At 43.1% G+C, this 15,696-nt stretch overlaps 1 protein-coding gene across 1 annotated transcript in view; it reads left to right on the top strand.

Annotated features, from left to right (window-relative positions):
• Nucleotides 1–8,452, top strand: part of LOC139265538 (phosphoserine aminotransferase-like) — a 30,933-nt gene extending 22,481 nt beyond the window's left edge. Inside the window, exons 7-9 of the mRNA XM_070882585.1 lie at nt 3,535–3,663; nt 4,340–4,477; nt 4,713–8,452. Of these exons, the coding sequence (XP_070738686.1) occupies nt 3,535–3,663; nt 4,340–4,477; nt 4,713–4,818 (373 nt within the window). The 3' untranslated portion in view covers nt 4,819–8,452. The remainder of the gene's footprint in view (nt 1–3,534; nt 3,664–4,339; nt 4,478–4,712) is intronic.
• The last annotated feature ends 7,244 nt before the right edge of the window (nt 8,453–15,696 follow it).

Here is a 15,696-nt window from a genome sequence, read left to right as displayed (position 1 = left end):
TGATTTTTGCAGCGCGACAGCCCTTATTCATGACCTCCTTCAACCTTACAAAAGCCTTTGACACTCTACCGCGAGGGTCTATGGTGCGTCGTCCTCCGTTTCGGATGCCCCCAAAAGTACGTCCCCATACTCTGCCTGCTCCACGACGACATGCAAGCTGTGATCCTTGCCAACGGATCCATCAAAGAACCAATCCATGTTCGGACCGGGGTCCAACAAGGTTGCGTCATTGCCCCAACCCTCTTCTCAATCTTCCTCGCTGCCATGCTCCACCTCACAGTTGATAAGCTCCCCGTTGAAGTGGAACTAAACTACAGAACCAGTGGGAAGCTGTTCAACCTTCGCCATCTCCTGGCCAGGTGCAAGACCATGCCAACCTCTGTTGTCGAGCTACAGTACGCGGACAACGCCTGCGTCTGCACAAACGCAGGCTGAACTCCAGGACATAGTCGACATATTTACCGAGGCGTATGAAAGCATGGGCCTTACGCTAAACATTAGTAAGACAAAGGTCCTCCACCAGCCTGTCCTCGCCGCACAGCACTGCCCCCCCCCCCCCCCCCCCCCCCCCAAACATCAAGATCCACGGCGTGGCCCAGGACAACGTGGACCACTTCCCCTATCTCGGGAGCCTCCTATCAACAAGAGCAGGCATTGATCAGCTCCGTCACCTGCGCCAGTGCAGCCTTCGGCCGCCTGAGGAAGAGTGTTTGAAGATCAGTCCCTCAAAACTGTCACCAAGCTCATGTAATACCCACCCTCCTGTATGGCTCAGACGTGGACCATGAACATTTGACACCAAGTCGCTGGAGAAATACCACCAGCGATGTCTCAAGATCCTGCAAATCCCCTGGGAGGACAAACGCACAAAAATTAGTGTCCTCGTCCAGGCCAACATCCCCAGCATTGAAGCATTGACCACACTTGATCAGCTCCGCTGGGCAGGCCACATAGTTCACATGTCAGACACAAGACTCCCAAACCAAGCACTCTACTCTGAACTTGTCCATGGCAAATGAGCCAAAGGCGGGCAGAGGAAACATCACAAAGACACCCTCAAAGCCTCCCTGATAAAGTGCAGCATCCCCCCCCTGACCGCTGGGAATCCTTGGCCATAGACCGCCTTAAGTGGAAGAAGTGCATTCGGGAGGGCACTGAGCTCCTCGAGTATCGTCGCTGAGAACATGCAGAAATCAAGCACAGGCAGTGGAAGGAGCGTGCGGCAAACCAGGCTCCCTGCTCATCCTTTCCCTCAACGACTATCTGTCCCACCTGTGACAGAAACTGTGGTTCTCGTATTGGACTGTACAGCCACCTAAGAACTCTTGCTAAGAGTGGAAGCAAGTGTTCCTTGATCCTGAGGGACTGCCGATGATGATGACTAAGAAGTTTGCAGATGATGCAAACATTGGCTGTGTGGTTGATAATGAAGAAAGCTGCAGACTGCAGAAAGATATCAGTGAACCTGGTCAGGTGGGCAGAACAGTGGTAAATGGAATTCAATCCTAAGAAGTGTGAAGTAATGCATTTGGGGAGGGCTAACCAGCAAAGGAATACACATTTTAAATGGTGGGAAACTGAAGTGTAGGGGAACAAAGGGATTTTGGAGTGCATGTCCACAGATCCCTGAAGGTAGCAGGCCAGGTAGATGAGATGGTTAATAAAGCACACAATGCTTGCCTTTGTTAGCTGAGGCACAGAATAAAAGGGGGTTATGTTTGAACTGCATAAAACATTAGATAGGCCACAGCTAGAGTATTGCGTGCAGTCCTGGTCACCACATTACAGGAAAGATGTGATTGCACTAGAGAGGGTACAGAGGAGATTTTCGTGGATGTTGCCTGGCCTGGAGAATTTTAGCTATGAGTAATGGAGTAATTGTTTTCTTTGGAACAGGGGAGGATGAGGGGAGACCTTATTGAGGTGTGTAAAATTATGAGGGGCCTAGATAGTGGCTCTGATTTCCCTTAGCAGAGGGGTCAATAACCAAGTGATATTAGATTTCAAGTAATTGCTAGGAGGTTTGGAGGGGGAATTTTTTTCATCCAGAGGGTGGTAGGGGTCTGGCACTCACTGCCTGAAAGGGTGGTAGGGGCAGAAACCCTCATCACAATTTAAAAAGTACTTGGATATGCACTTTAAGTGCCGTAAGCTACAAGGCTACGGACCAAGAGCTGGGAAGTGGGATTACGCTGGATAGCTCTTGTCGGCTGGCGCAGACACGATGGGCCGAAATGGCCTCCTTCCATGCTGTAAATTTGTAGGATTCTGATTTCCAGTCTTGAGTATTAATTACTGGCAATCTTTAAAAGTATACTTATCACATCAACTTCTGGCTTTGAATCTTTCTTTCTTTTCTTTCATTTCACTCACTCACTCACTCACTCACTCACTCACTCACCATTGGATGCCCTGCACAGCAAAGTGGTCCATTGTGTTCTCCTCTTGCCTCCAGTGTAAAATCAGAATTTACATGACACCCTGAAAGTTAATTTTTGCAATATGTTGTGCATCAATATGATCTTTAATATTTGCCTTCTTGTCCAAGTTTAACATGGTTTTGATACACAAAGTAGTTGGGGCTTGTAATACTAATTAATCTAACTTCCTTTTGAAATTGAGCATATTCATGCACTGGTCAGAATATCTCTCCTTCTGACTTCCCAACGCTTTTCCACCATCTACAAGGCACAAGTTAGGAATGTAATGGAATACTCTCCACTTGCCTGGATGAGTGCAGCTCCAGCAACACAAGAAACTTGACGCCATCCAGGACAAAGCAGCAGCCGGCTTGATTGGCACCCCATCCACCATCTTCAACATTCACTCCCTCCATCACTGACGTACCATCAACAAGATGCACTGCAGCAACTCGTCCAGGCTTCTTCGGCAGCACTTTCCAAATCCGCGACATCTAGAAGGGCAAGGGCAGCAGGCGCATGAGAACACTACTACCTGCAAGTTACACACACTTGGAAGTATGTTGTCGTGCCTTCATCGTCGCTGGGTCAAAATCTTGAAAGTCCCTTCCCAATACTACTATGGGAGTACCTTCACAACACAGCCTGCAGGGGTTCAAGGAGTCGGCACACCACCACCTTCTTGAGGGCCATTAGCGATGGGCAATAAATGCTGGCCTTGCCAGCAATGCCCACATCCCAGAATGAATTTTTAAAAAAGTCACCTATCATGGTACTGAATCGGGTAGAGTAGGAACTCAATGTCCTAAGTGTGCAGGCTGTAATGAACAAGCACAGAATGGACAAACACAGTATTAAGTGCACAGAGATTGCTGTGTAATTATTTTATTACAAGGATGGTGGCATCTACATTGTTGGAATAGTTCAGTGGCACATCAGAATGCTTCCCTTAACCTGTCGTATCTGTACTATGCACTTGTCTAGAACAAACTTTTTTGTGCAATTGACCGACTGAACTTGAAGTCTTCAGTCACTTTTTGTTCTTCCCTTCCATCTTGCCTTGTGTCTATGAAATGTTTACAGCATCATAATTACACTTTATTTTTTCTTTCAGCATTTACATTATGGGCTTGGTCTTGCAATGGATTAAGAACTGTGGGGGTGCTCAGGCAATGGAACAAAACAGTGCTGCTAAATCAAAACTGATTTACGATGTAATTGATGGATCCAATGGATTCTATGTGTAAGTTGGTATACTTTGTTGATTTAATGCTTGTATTTATACAGTGCTTTGAAACATTTTATGGAAGAATTAATGTCCGAACATTAAACAGTCCCTCCACTTCTCTGACAGCAAATGGCAACTAAATTGTGTATCATTGCTAATGGCCCAGAGATCCTGAGTTTAAATCCCACCATGGCATTTTGTGAAATTGAATTCAGTAATTTGTGGGCTAACGCAAGATGACTGAAAGCTGCTGAATTGTTATTAAAAACCCAACTGTTAATGTTTTTGTCGGAATGGATTCTGCCACCCCTACCTGGTCTGATCAGTATGTGACTCCATCCCACACTGGTTGGGATCATTTAAGTTTTGGCAATGGTGTAATATGAGTGATATTTAATTGGCCGCACGTTATACATCCACATTGAAGTTAATGGAAAGGTAAAATGGGTGGAGTGTATGATGGTGGGCGAACCGATATCTCCCATATAACAATCGTCACGAGGTTGGAAATTACCCAGTTTACTTTAAATTCCCTCTGGGCAAATGGGGACAGGCAATAAATACTGCAGTGCCACTTGCATCCCAAGAACTAAAGCCAGTTATCTGTATTTGTTGTGGCATTAAGGAATAGTTACAGACTCTAGTATTACTGGAAGATCTTGATCGGAAAATACATGAAAATCTTTTTTAGGTGTCTACCTGCTTCAACCTGCAGAAGCAGAATGAATATTCCATTCCACATTGGAAATGCTAATGGAGACAGTGTTCTTGAAATGGAGTTTCTTGACAAAGCTGCTAAATATAATATGATGTCATTAAAAGGCCACAGGTAAATCTATCAATCGGTCATTTTTAAAACTAAGCTGTGTAATTTGTATAGTGGGAGCTGCGACTGGGTTGCTAAATTATAAAGTCCATCTTCAAGAATGCCATTTAATAGCTGCATATATGAATATGTAATTGTATCAATGGGTCCCTTCAAAAGGGTGGAATATGAGGTTTATTATAAACTAGCCTTTATCTAAATGTAGCACTAATTCCATATGCTCTGCTGTTTGTGCTAGGTCTGTTGGTGGAATTCGTGCCTCCCTCTATACTGCTGTGACAGTGGAAGAAGCTCAAAAACTGGCAGAGTTTATGATCAATTTTATGAAAGAACATCTCGTGTAAACTTTTTTTTCCCCTACTATGTACCAGGCTCCAGTTTAGGTTTTACCACTACATAATCTTCTACAATGTAGACCTGCAGCATTTTGTGGTGTTGGTAAGATACTTGGATGGTTCCTTAATGTAGTTCTGTTACTACCAGAAATTTTCAAGTGCAAATCACTCTTGGATCACCAGGTACTACGTTCAGTTTATCTACCTCCCAGGTGTAAACTGTGGTTTAATGCATTACCCACGAATCATAATAATCTAAAGCCAGTCTCTGCTTTTCTTTCTCTCAAATGCAGGCTTTCCCCTTAAAGCTAGCCTTCTAACTGGATGAATTGTGGCTATGGAGCTTTGTGGAAAAATGCAATGTAATGTTGCGTAGTAGTTGCACAACTTGTAAATAAAATAAAACCTGGATATGGACCACAATGTCACACTTTTTTTTATAGTGGGACTGATCAGATAACCTGGCACTTGGCATGGCCCACATTGAACAAATATTATTAGAATAGAAATAAAAATAAACCATATTGGTACTTGTTTGCAGCTCCTTGGTTTGCACCATTGCATCAACATTGAAGAAATGACTGGGCTGAGGTTTATCGCATTGAGGTTTGGCTTAAAATTGAGAACATGATTTACACTTGTTGATATTTATGACCACTATGGTTACAAACATGGTAAGAATTCTACATGCAGAGAACATTAGTTTTGAATAATTTGCTGCCAGGTATTGATGAAAATTGAATACACCAATATTGGAAAACTTGTGCTTCAAGAAAATTAATTTGGAACTCCTCTGGTATGTTATGCCCACGGACAGATGTTGCTATATTGAAAATTGCAAACTCTTCCATGGTTCAAGTCAGATAATGGTTCTTGAAATTCCCTTCTGAAAACAGTGACTACACTTCAAAAAGTAATTAATTGCCTATTGAGCTCTTTGGAATATCCTGAGGTAATGAAAGATGTAATTTCCTTCTTTCAGTTTAGCATTTTTTCCCATGTGCTGGTTTGTAGTGCCATCAGTGTCATAGTGATTTAAAAGTAGAATGTGCCAAGTGTAGCTTAATTCACCCCAGTGTAGCTTAATCTCAAAGGCATGAATGTTGCAATAGTACTTGGTCACTACTTGGTTGTGCAAGTAATTTCAGGTGCTCCGTAACATCCACCATGAATTCAAGGTCATGAAGCTATTCATTGTTCTGTAATTCAGTAACCTCTTTCTCTTTCTGATCCATAAACAGTTGGATCTTGCCACTCAATTTAAAAAAAAACATTTCAACACTCTTTCCGTCACCAAACTGCAGTGTGATGTGGCTTTCTCCCGGAGTTTACTGTTCAAATTCTTAGTTAAAGCATTAATTCTCTCCAATTTGTGATTGAGAATGAGATTTGCAAATGTTTTCGGCTTATCTGGACACCCATTTTAGGATGTGGTTCCTCATAAATGTTCCCACAGAAAATGGATTTGCTGATACAATCATCAATCCCATAACTTGTATTAGCAACTTCGCTTACGTGGTGAGCATTAAAACAACTGTACTAATTCCAAATATCCTTGTGCATTCTTATTTCTTACCATGGTTTGCTTCTTGGTGTCTTTGAATGTTGTACCCTTTCACCACAGATATCTGTTGCTAGAGAGTGAGAGAGAGAGAGAGAGATCCAACTGTTTATGGATCAGTAAGAGAAAGAGGTTACTGAATTACAGATCAAGCCCATGGGCTTTCCATTCATGTCCACAAAGAAATACAAATTTCTCTCTTTTCTCTTTATGCCCAGCACTCTTGATCTAGCCTTCTCTTTTGCTACTACTTCGCTGCTGCCATCTTCTCCCCCTCCCTTCCTCCTCGCCATGTTGAAAAACTGTGTCAAACGAACCGAGTCAGATACTATTGCCATCATTTGACAAAAACGGCTATTAGATGTGGTGGGTCATGTAACTCATTTCAACTTGTTATAAAATGCATCTGCTTGGGGGGGGGTGGGGGGAAAGAGGAGGAGGAGGAGGAGAGAGACCCCAACATTCTGGATAAAGATGAGATGATTCATGGGAAGTCAGAGGGCTGGATGAAACCTCTGCAGGCCGAATGGGCTGTATGTATGAAACCCCTGGCTTAGACTTTTGCTACTCTGCAAGTCACATGTCCTAGCCCATGTTTTCAGTTGGCTTGTCAAATATCTTGTGTTTGCTGCAGTGCCCTTTTGTGATGTGTAAAACTTTTTTTTTTTCTGCTTGAAATAAAATGTTTCAGATCGTAACTGTTCATCAACCTTGTTCAAGTACGCTTTTGTACCTGCCAAGTAAGGTGTAACTTTGCACCTGAAGGGTAATGCATTTCTAAATGTTGGATATTTGAAAATGTTTAATTTTAATGTATTAAACCTAGAAGACCCATTAGTAAATACAGTTCAGTGATGCATACAACATGTGTATGATCTAATGAATTGTATGGGAAGAAGTAAAGGAACCCAGATTGAGGTTTGTGAGCCAAGGGCATGCAGGGCACCAAGTCAGGTTGTGTTGGACTCTTAAATCCTTGTGTTTATGGGGTCAGATGTAAACTCTATTGTCAATTTCATGTTTTCAGGAGCTCTCAGGCTTCAGCTCTACAACTATACTCTATTTGGCCTGCTTTCTTTTTTATACTGACTTAGTACTAGCTCTGCTTACACATCAATTTTGTTTTTTAACTGTATTGCCTGAACTGGCTTTTTTTACATTTGTATTTCTGTAATGCTAAATGCAGCATTTTGACCTGACATTAAGTCAGCAGAGATTAAATCATGCTGGTTGCCATGCTAATTTGAACTGTTAATTAGCTACCTGGAGTCACAGCTGAGGCATGCTGACATTGAAGCTGCTTATTTATGTACATCTCCACTTTGAAATAGTGGAAAGACTCCAGGATGTTACTTGAAATAACCTAAATTGCTTGTTACTTGGATATCAGCAAAAAGTATTTTCGTTCAATGTTGATAGCTAACTATTCTGGGTTAAACAAACGGACTGTGGCACAATGGGCTGAATGGCCTCCTTCTGTGCTGTGTGATTCTATTTATGAAACGTGTGCCTACAGTTCTAAGGTTGGGGCCTCATCTGGAGTAGTCGAACAGCTTGGTGAGCCAGGCCTCCGACCATACAGACTTAAGACAGGTGACTGAGCACGAGCAATCAACATTTCTATCAGTTGTGAGGTTGACCAGCATGCAGCAGCAGAAAGTTGCTTGTTTTGAAATTCTGAACCAGTTAACTTTGGGCCAATACCTTGGGGGACATTTTAGAGCATAGGAAATTATCTTATGAAAACTGTATTCTGTTGCTTCATTTATTTTATATAAAATAAAAGTTTTAGTTTGAAATAGTGCTTTGTCTTGATGGTGCTTTTCAGCCCACTTCCTGTAAAGAGGAGAAAGCACTTAGCATGCCTGATCTTTTAGTAGCAAGTATAGAGTTTAGGTTCTATGTTGTTGTCATGTATTCAACCAGCATTGTAACCCATGTATAATCTGACTTAAGTTGTACACTGTGAACAATGACCACTAGGTGGGAGACACTCCTAACCTGGACCTTCAGGTATAAAAAGGGAAACTCCACCCACCTTCATCACTTGAATGCTAAGGAATAAAGGACAGGTCACAGACTGATCTCTCAAGCATGGGCCTTGTGTGCATTTATACTGTATAGTAAGGACGTATCAGTTATGATTACCAGGTTACTATCCTTTTTAACTAGATACTGGGCAGTAAAAGGGCACTCCAAATTGTAGAGGACCATGGGCTGGATTTTGGTCAAAAACCGCCACCACTGGATTACCACCCAAAAAACTGCTGATTATTTCATTAAGATCGGTGGAAAATTAATCAAAAAATTTGTGTTTTTTTTTAAAATCTGCCTGGCGGGAAAAATCGGTGTTCCACCTGGATTCTCGGCGGAAAACGCGATCCTGGTCATATTTAGTGAAATTTAGTCTGAGGCTGTGAGTTGGGCCCAGAGAGGGGGGGGAAACACACGCACTATTTTTCAAAAAAATAAAAAATCGGAAAACATTCACAGGACCCTTTTCCAGTGAATCGCTGCAAAAGAATTAAAAAAAATTAAAACTAACTTTTTTTTTTGCAGGGTTTCATATCTAACGCCGAACAATGGGCTGCTCCGGCTTGTTTCTCCTGGGCGGCTTTTTTTTTCTCCTCAACTACGGATCACCGCTACCACCAAACTTGGGCGGAAGCATTTTTTTCAGTGTTGCACGTTGGCGGTCCGCTCCCCAGCGGTATTTCGAAACTGCCGGCGGTACACTTTGATGATATTACCACCAGGTGGTTTTTCAACGGAAAAGAGGAATACCGCCAAAAAACACGACGGAAATGCTGACCAAATTCATGAGGTCTGATGGCCAGAGATGCTGAACTGGAGAAAATAGTGACATGCATGCATATGTAACCTAAAACTAGCCCTAAATCACCCTTTATAGAAATATATATTGCCACGTATGCCAGACTCTTCAGCTTCAAGGGAAATAATGTTTTGGTTTCACCAAATTGATTTGGGGAAATGTACAAACATCACAGTCTATTCCTAAATGTTCACATTAGTTATAAATTCAGTCTTGGAAGGGAATAGTTTACAGATTTGCCCGAGTGATTCATTTCTCAATCACAAAGTAGTCTTGATCTGGATAACTGAAGCATAGACAACAAAACTACTAGAATGGTAAGTTACAGCACTGCTCATTTTTATTTAACTTGCAGGTTTGGGATCATGAACAAAATACTTTAACAGAATCACTTGGTATTTATAATGTGAGGCTTCTTGTTGAAATTTCCTCTTTCACTTGGACTTGGTCATTTAAAATCTGATTTTGTTACATCACTCATTAGTTTTCCACTGGTCTCTTCCTCGTTTTCCAGAAGCTTGATGGATATTCCTGTCTAGGTGTTAATTTTACTGTCAATACTAGCGATGTTTGGACTGTCTGTCTCTCTCCGGTAATAATTTCACTGGACTATTGTTTGCCATCCGTGCACATAGTATGCTAGTACCAAGTTTGGGTGTGATCATTTAGGTGTTTTTTTCTCTCCTCCTCTCGCTCTCCTTTTCCTCTCATGCTCTCCCTCTCTACTCTTTCTTTCCCCCCCCCGAGGACTTTCCACAAATAAAATTGTGGCTCATTGTAACTGTTTCTAATATTCCAAGATGGGCAAATATGGATTTCATATGAATTGCCATTTATGATGGAGCTTTAGTTGTGAATGCTCGGATAGAAGATGGAATTGGCCAAGTTTGTGCTTGCCTCTGAATATTTGGGACAGTTCTTGATGGCTTTGTTCAAACCTTGCCATACATCACTTGCTCAGCTCATTTGTTACATTTTTTTTTAGATCCCTTGGTGTCCTGTACGTATTCTGTCCAACATCTTGGTGCATTGATGCAGGAATCCCTTTAAATTTCTCACCTATTACAGTAACTGTCTGCTGTCCAGCTTTTGCATGTACACTTTCATGATGAGCTTGAAGTACGTGTTCAGCTACAGCAAATTAATTATGAGAGAGTGCTTGGAGATTCCATTGCACACATTTGCCTCTTTCTGGCAGTCTGCATCATCTTGTATGCTCAGTCCAAGGGCTTGTATAGTAGGACCACCTATTGCCTGTTTAAGCTCTTGTGCAGCATCTTTCTCGTACTTTTAACCGAGTCTAGGAACCGCCATTGTACATCGAGAGCACCATGCCCTAGATTGTAGAATTTTGATCTCGACAGTGGTGCCATCTTTTCTTTATACTAAAAATTGGATATTATTGACCAATTTGCCTAAGTACTGATTTTTAAATTCTATTTGGGATTTTTCATGGAATAGTTTTACTACTCATGGGGTTTCTCCCTGTCTGGTCCAGAAAAACGTGTTCATATTTTTTGTAGCTCTGCTTTGAAATACCAACTCTTTTTTTTTTTGGCATACCATCTGTAAGTGTCCTTTTTTATTTAAGTGGTCCCATCTGTCTGAGTGGACTGCACAGAGTGGTCTTAAACGGAGTGCTTCTAAATGGAGTGTTAAAGTTTGTAGTCACTACACAAGCATGCAGTTTTTTGTCAGCACTACCACAACCTGGGTAGTTCATTCACTTTTAGTTTTTGCTAGCACTCTGTTCTCTGAGCTTCGCTAGCTCTTCCTCCACCTGACTTTTTAACATAGGGGACCGGCCTTGCCTTACAATAGACAGGTTTCATTTTGGACTTGATGTGGATATGTGTGTCATATCCAGTGATGCCCTCATAACTATCTGTGAACATGCTTTTGTACTTGTTCAGCATTGTGTTGAGTCGCTTCTTTGAAGCACCAACACTGAAGATGTTTTTCCAGTCTAGTTTTAACTTTCTCAACCAGTCTTTGCCCATGAGAGTTGGCCTGTTGTAGCTCACTACAATAATAGGAGTCTTTACTGACTGGCCATTGTGTTGAACTGTACATTCTATTTATCCACATGTCTGTAGGATTTCTCTGGAGTAAGTTTTTAACTCTATGATACTCTAAGGGGTAATTGATTAAACTTATTCTCATGTGTCGTTACTCATGATCGAGCAGTCCACTGCCATGTCGACACACAACAATATATTACTCATTGATCAAAAGTGTTGGCTTTCTCACAACTGCTAGCGTTGCCATAGCATCAGGTGTGTTCACTTCAGTATTGTGATCTTTTGTCGCTGCTTTGCATTGTCATTAGACTTCTTGTTCCTGCTTTAGATCTAGCTCTGCAACCTATTGAAATATGGCCTTGCTTCTGGAAGTGAAAACACTTTGCACTTCTGTATTGGCAGGACTGTAGTGAGTGATTCCTATTGAGCGTTAACTAACTGTTCACTGAACTATTCTCGTTGACATGCTTTTGACTTAGTCTCACACAGCTTTAGGTTTGGGTGTGGTTTTGTGACTGTAGACCTCAGCTGCACTCATCACTCGATTTGGACCGGGTTCCCTAGCATAGACACCATCTCCATAGATAGCATGCAAAATTGCCCTATGTCAAATGTTAGGTTCGGAGTGTTCAGTAACTAGGACTGTGTGCTCATCCACTAGTTCACATACAAACTTATCTCTCAATGCGCGATCCAAAAATGTGCCAAAGTTACAATGCAAAGACAGGTTCTTAAGAGCTGCGATGTACTCACTGATGGTTTCACTTTGTTTTTGTTTTTTGGTACCAAACTTATAGCTCTCTGCTATTTCTCACATCTTTGGGTCGAAATGGTCCTCGGGTTTCTCGACTTTTTCGCTGGCGTGAGTAGGTTTGTCAATGTTTCCGAGACATCTGGCCCGATCGCTGTTAGAATAACTGCTTTTTTCCGTTCACGAATTATTTTATTTTGAGCTTGAACATTCTCGTGTATCTTCGGTCTCAGTAATGTTATTAGCCGTTAAAACATCTCTATCTGCTCAATGTAAGAACTGAATGGTTCACGAGCTCGGTCATGCATGTTGAGGCTACCGATGAATCCCATAGACACGGCCGTGGTTGTCCCAATCCCATCGAACAGTAACTCAGCACGCTACCTGTGCGAATCAATGTTGCTGTTGCTGTGTATACATACACGCGAAGGCGAAGCACAGACTCTCCTCAGGTACTGTCCCCCTCTCCCTCAAATCTGCTGTCATCATCACCCCTCTCAAAAAACCAACCCTCAACCCCTCTGTCCTTGCAAACTACCACCCCATCTCCAACCTCCCTTTTATCTCAAGTCCTTGAATGTGTTGCCACCTCCCAAATCCGTGCCCATCTTTCCCACAATTCCATGTTTGAATCCCTCCAATCCGGATTCTGCGCCTGCTACAGTACCGAATGGTTCTCATCATTTGTGACTGTGACAAAGGCAAACTATTCCTTCTTGTCTGCAGCCTTTGACATGGTTGACCACTCTATCCTTCTCCAACACCTCTCCACTGTTGTCTAGCTGGGTGGGACTGCACTTGCCTGGTTCCATTCTTGCATATCTAACCATAGCCAGAGAATCATCCACAATGGCTTCTCTTCCCACTCCCGCATTGTTACCTCTGGTGTCCCCCATCTATCCTTCTGGTTCCCTCCTATTTCTCATCATCTTGTTGCCCTTTGCTGTGTTTTCGGATGATGTCACCATTAGTTTCCACATGTATGCTGATGACACGCAGCTCTACCTCACTACCTCTTCTTCTCTCGACCCCTCCACGGTCTCTAAATTGTCAGACTGCTTGTCCGACATCCAGTTCTGGATGAGCAGAAATTTTCTCCAATTGAATATTGGGAAGACCGAAGCCATTGTTTTTGGTCACTGCCACAAACTCCGTTCCCTATCCACCGATTCTGTCCCTCGCCCCAACTTCTGTCTGAGGCTGAACCAGACTGTTTGCAACCTTGGTGTCATATTTGACCCTGAAATGAGCTTTCGACCACCGCAGCATAAGTAAGACCGCCTATTTCCACCTCCGTAACATTACCCATTCCGCCCCTGCCTCAGCTCTTCTGTTGCTAAAGCCCTCATCCATACCCTTGTTACCTCTGGACTTGACTATTCCAGTGCATTCCTGGCTGGTCTCCCACATTCTACCCAACGTAAACTAGAGGTGATCCAAAACTCGGCTGCCTGTGTTCTAACTCACACTAAGTCCTGTTCACCCATCACCCTTGTGCTCACTGACCTATATTAGTTTCCGGTTAAGCAACGCCTCAATTTCAAAAGGCTCATCCTTATTTTCAAATCCCTCAATGGTCTCGCCCCTCCCTATCTCTGTAATCTCCACCCCCACAACCCCCCGCGCTGTCTGTGCTCCTAATTCTGCTCTCTTGAGCATCCCTGATTGTAATTGCTCAACCATTGGTGGTTGTGCCTTTTGTTGCCTAGGCCCCAAGCTCTGGAACTCCCTGCCTAAACCTCCGCCTCTCTACCCCTCTTTCCTGTGAAGCACCTTGGGATGTTTCACTACGTTAAAGGCGGTATATAAATGCAAGTTGTTGTTGATTCTGCATGAGCATTAACGGTAAAACATTGCAAAAATTCAGCTTGGGTGTCACAAATTCACCTTAGACTTGTTCACTCGAAGGTTGAACACTGTTTCCTTCTATGATCCCTAAAGATGGCTTTGGGATCCCATCCTCATCAGCAAAATGTAATATACGTGGATAGAGCAAATGAAGGACCAGAGCGAACTGAGCATGCTCATACCAAACTATGTGATAATACATTATACTTCCCCACCCACTATTGTCTCCTAAGTAGAAACCCCAGTTACATGGTAAATTCACCTCCTTTGGTAAGGGAAACCGAGATTATGACCAAGGCTCATCGAGCTGAACCGGAATGTTCTGAGACTTGACATACCGTTTAGCCCTGATCTGAACCTTAAACTCCATGTGCTGTCTATTACCAAGACTGATTACTTCCATCTTTGCAATCTTGCTTCCCCATCTCCCATGCATTAAATACAAAATCAGTGTCCTTATTTATAAATCCCAATAAGCTCCATTCTTCTGAATCCAGCCTGCTAAACATTCTCCAGCTCATGCAAACTGTTCAGCTGCTTCAGTCCTACTCTTTGGCGCTCCCTTCTAAAATGTCTGCTCCCTTTTGAAAACTACCTTCTTTTGCCGAGCTTTTGCTTATCCCTCCTCACCTCTACCACTTTCTGTCTCAGTGTCTCTTTTCCTTGAGTTTATTTGTGGAAAGCATTGGGATTTTTTTTTCTGTTAAAGCCACAAAATATATTTTGAGTATTTTTGTTTTTATATTATATAAGTTTCTTTGCTGTAGTTAATTTAAAGAGGGTTGGGGACAGCACGGGCCTACCCACACTGCGATATGTGTGCGCACTAGGTCCGTGCAGCAGAACAGGTCTCCAGTCATCCTGGTTAATCCTTGCCACTGGATAAAGGCCTAGCTCTGTCAAGCCTGTGTGGTGGCTGATGTGCAACGGTCACCACATGTTTAAAAAAAATCCACGCACAGGCATCTTCCACCCCTTCAACTGGAGTTCAGGACTGGAATATCGGGTCCTTCATTGAAACATCTGTGAACTTGTGGGAGCAAGTCATCCTCGTTCGAGGGACCGCCTCTGATAATTTTTAAAATGCTCCACCTAATCGTCTTTACCAAACCTTCTGGTCCATGGCAAACTTATTCTGTCTTTCATGCTTTCCAAAAGATTCTTACTCATCATCATAGGCAGTCCCTCGGAATCCAGGAAGACTTGCTTCCACTCTTTAAATGAGTCTTTAGGTGGCTGAACAGTCCAATACGAGAACCACAGTTCCTGTCACAGGTGGGACAGATAGTCGTTGAGGGAAGGGGTGGGTGGGACTAGTTTGCCGCACGCTCTTTCCGCTGCCTGCGCTTGATTTCTGCATGCTCTTGGTGATGAGGCTCTAGGTGCTCAGCGCCCTCCCAGATGCATTTCCTCCACTTAGGGCGGTCTTTGGCCAGGAACTCCCAGGTGTCAGTGGGGATGTTGCACTTTATCAGGGAGGCTTTGAGGGTGTCCTTGTAACATTTCCGCTGCCCACCTTTGGCTCGTTTGCCATGAAGGATTTCCGAGTAGAGCGCTTGCTTTGAAAGTCTCTTGTCTGGCATGTGGATGATGTGACCCACCCAGCGGAGCTGATCAAGTGTGGTCAGTACTTCAATGCTGGGGATGTTGGCCTGATCGAGGACGCTAATGTTGGTGCGTCTGTCCCCTCAGATTTGTAGGATCTTGCAGAGACATCGTTGGTGATATTTCTCCAGCAACTTGTGTCTACTATACATTGTCCATGTCTCTGAGCCATACAGGAGGGCAGGTATTACTACAGCCCTGTAGACGATGAGCTTGGTGGCAGATTTGAGGGCCTGGTCTTCGAACACTCTTTTCCTCCTTGGTGGCC

The sequence above is a fragment of the Pristiophorus japonicus genome, chromosome 1 (assembly GCF_044704955.1).
Source record: "Pristiophorus japonicus isolate sPriJap1 chromosome 1, sPriJap1.hap1, whole genome shotgun sequence".
Taxonomy (NCBI): Eukaryota; Metazoa; Chordata; class Chondrichthyes; family Pristiophoridae; genus Pristiophorus; species Pristiophorus japonicus.
Note: the sequence above shows the minus strand (reverse complement) of the source record. Positions and strands in the feature narration are given on the sequence as shown.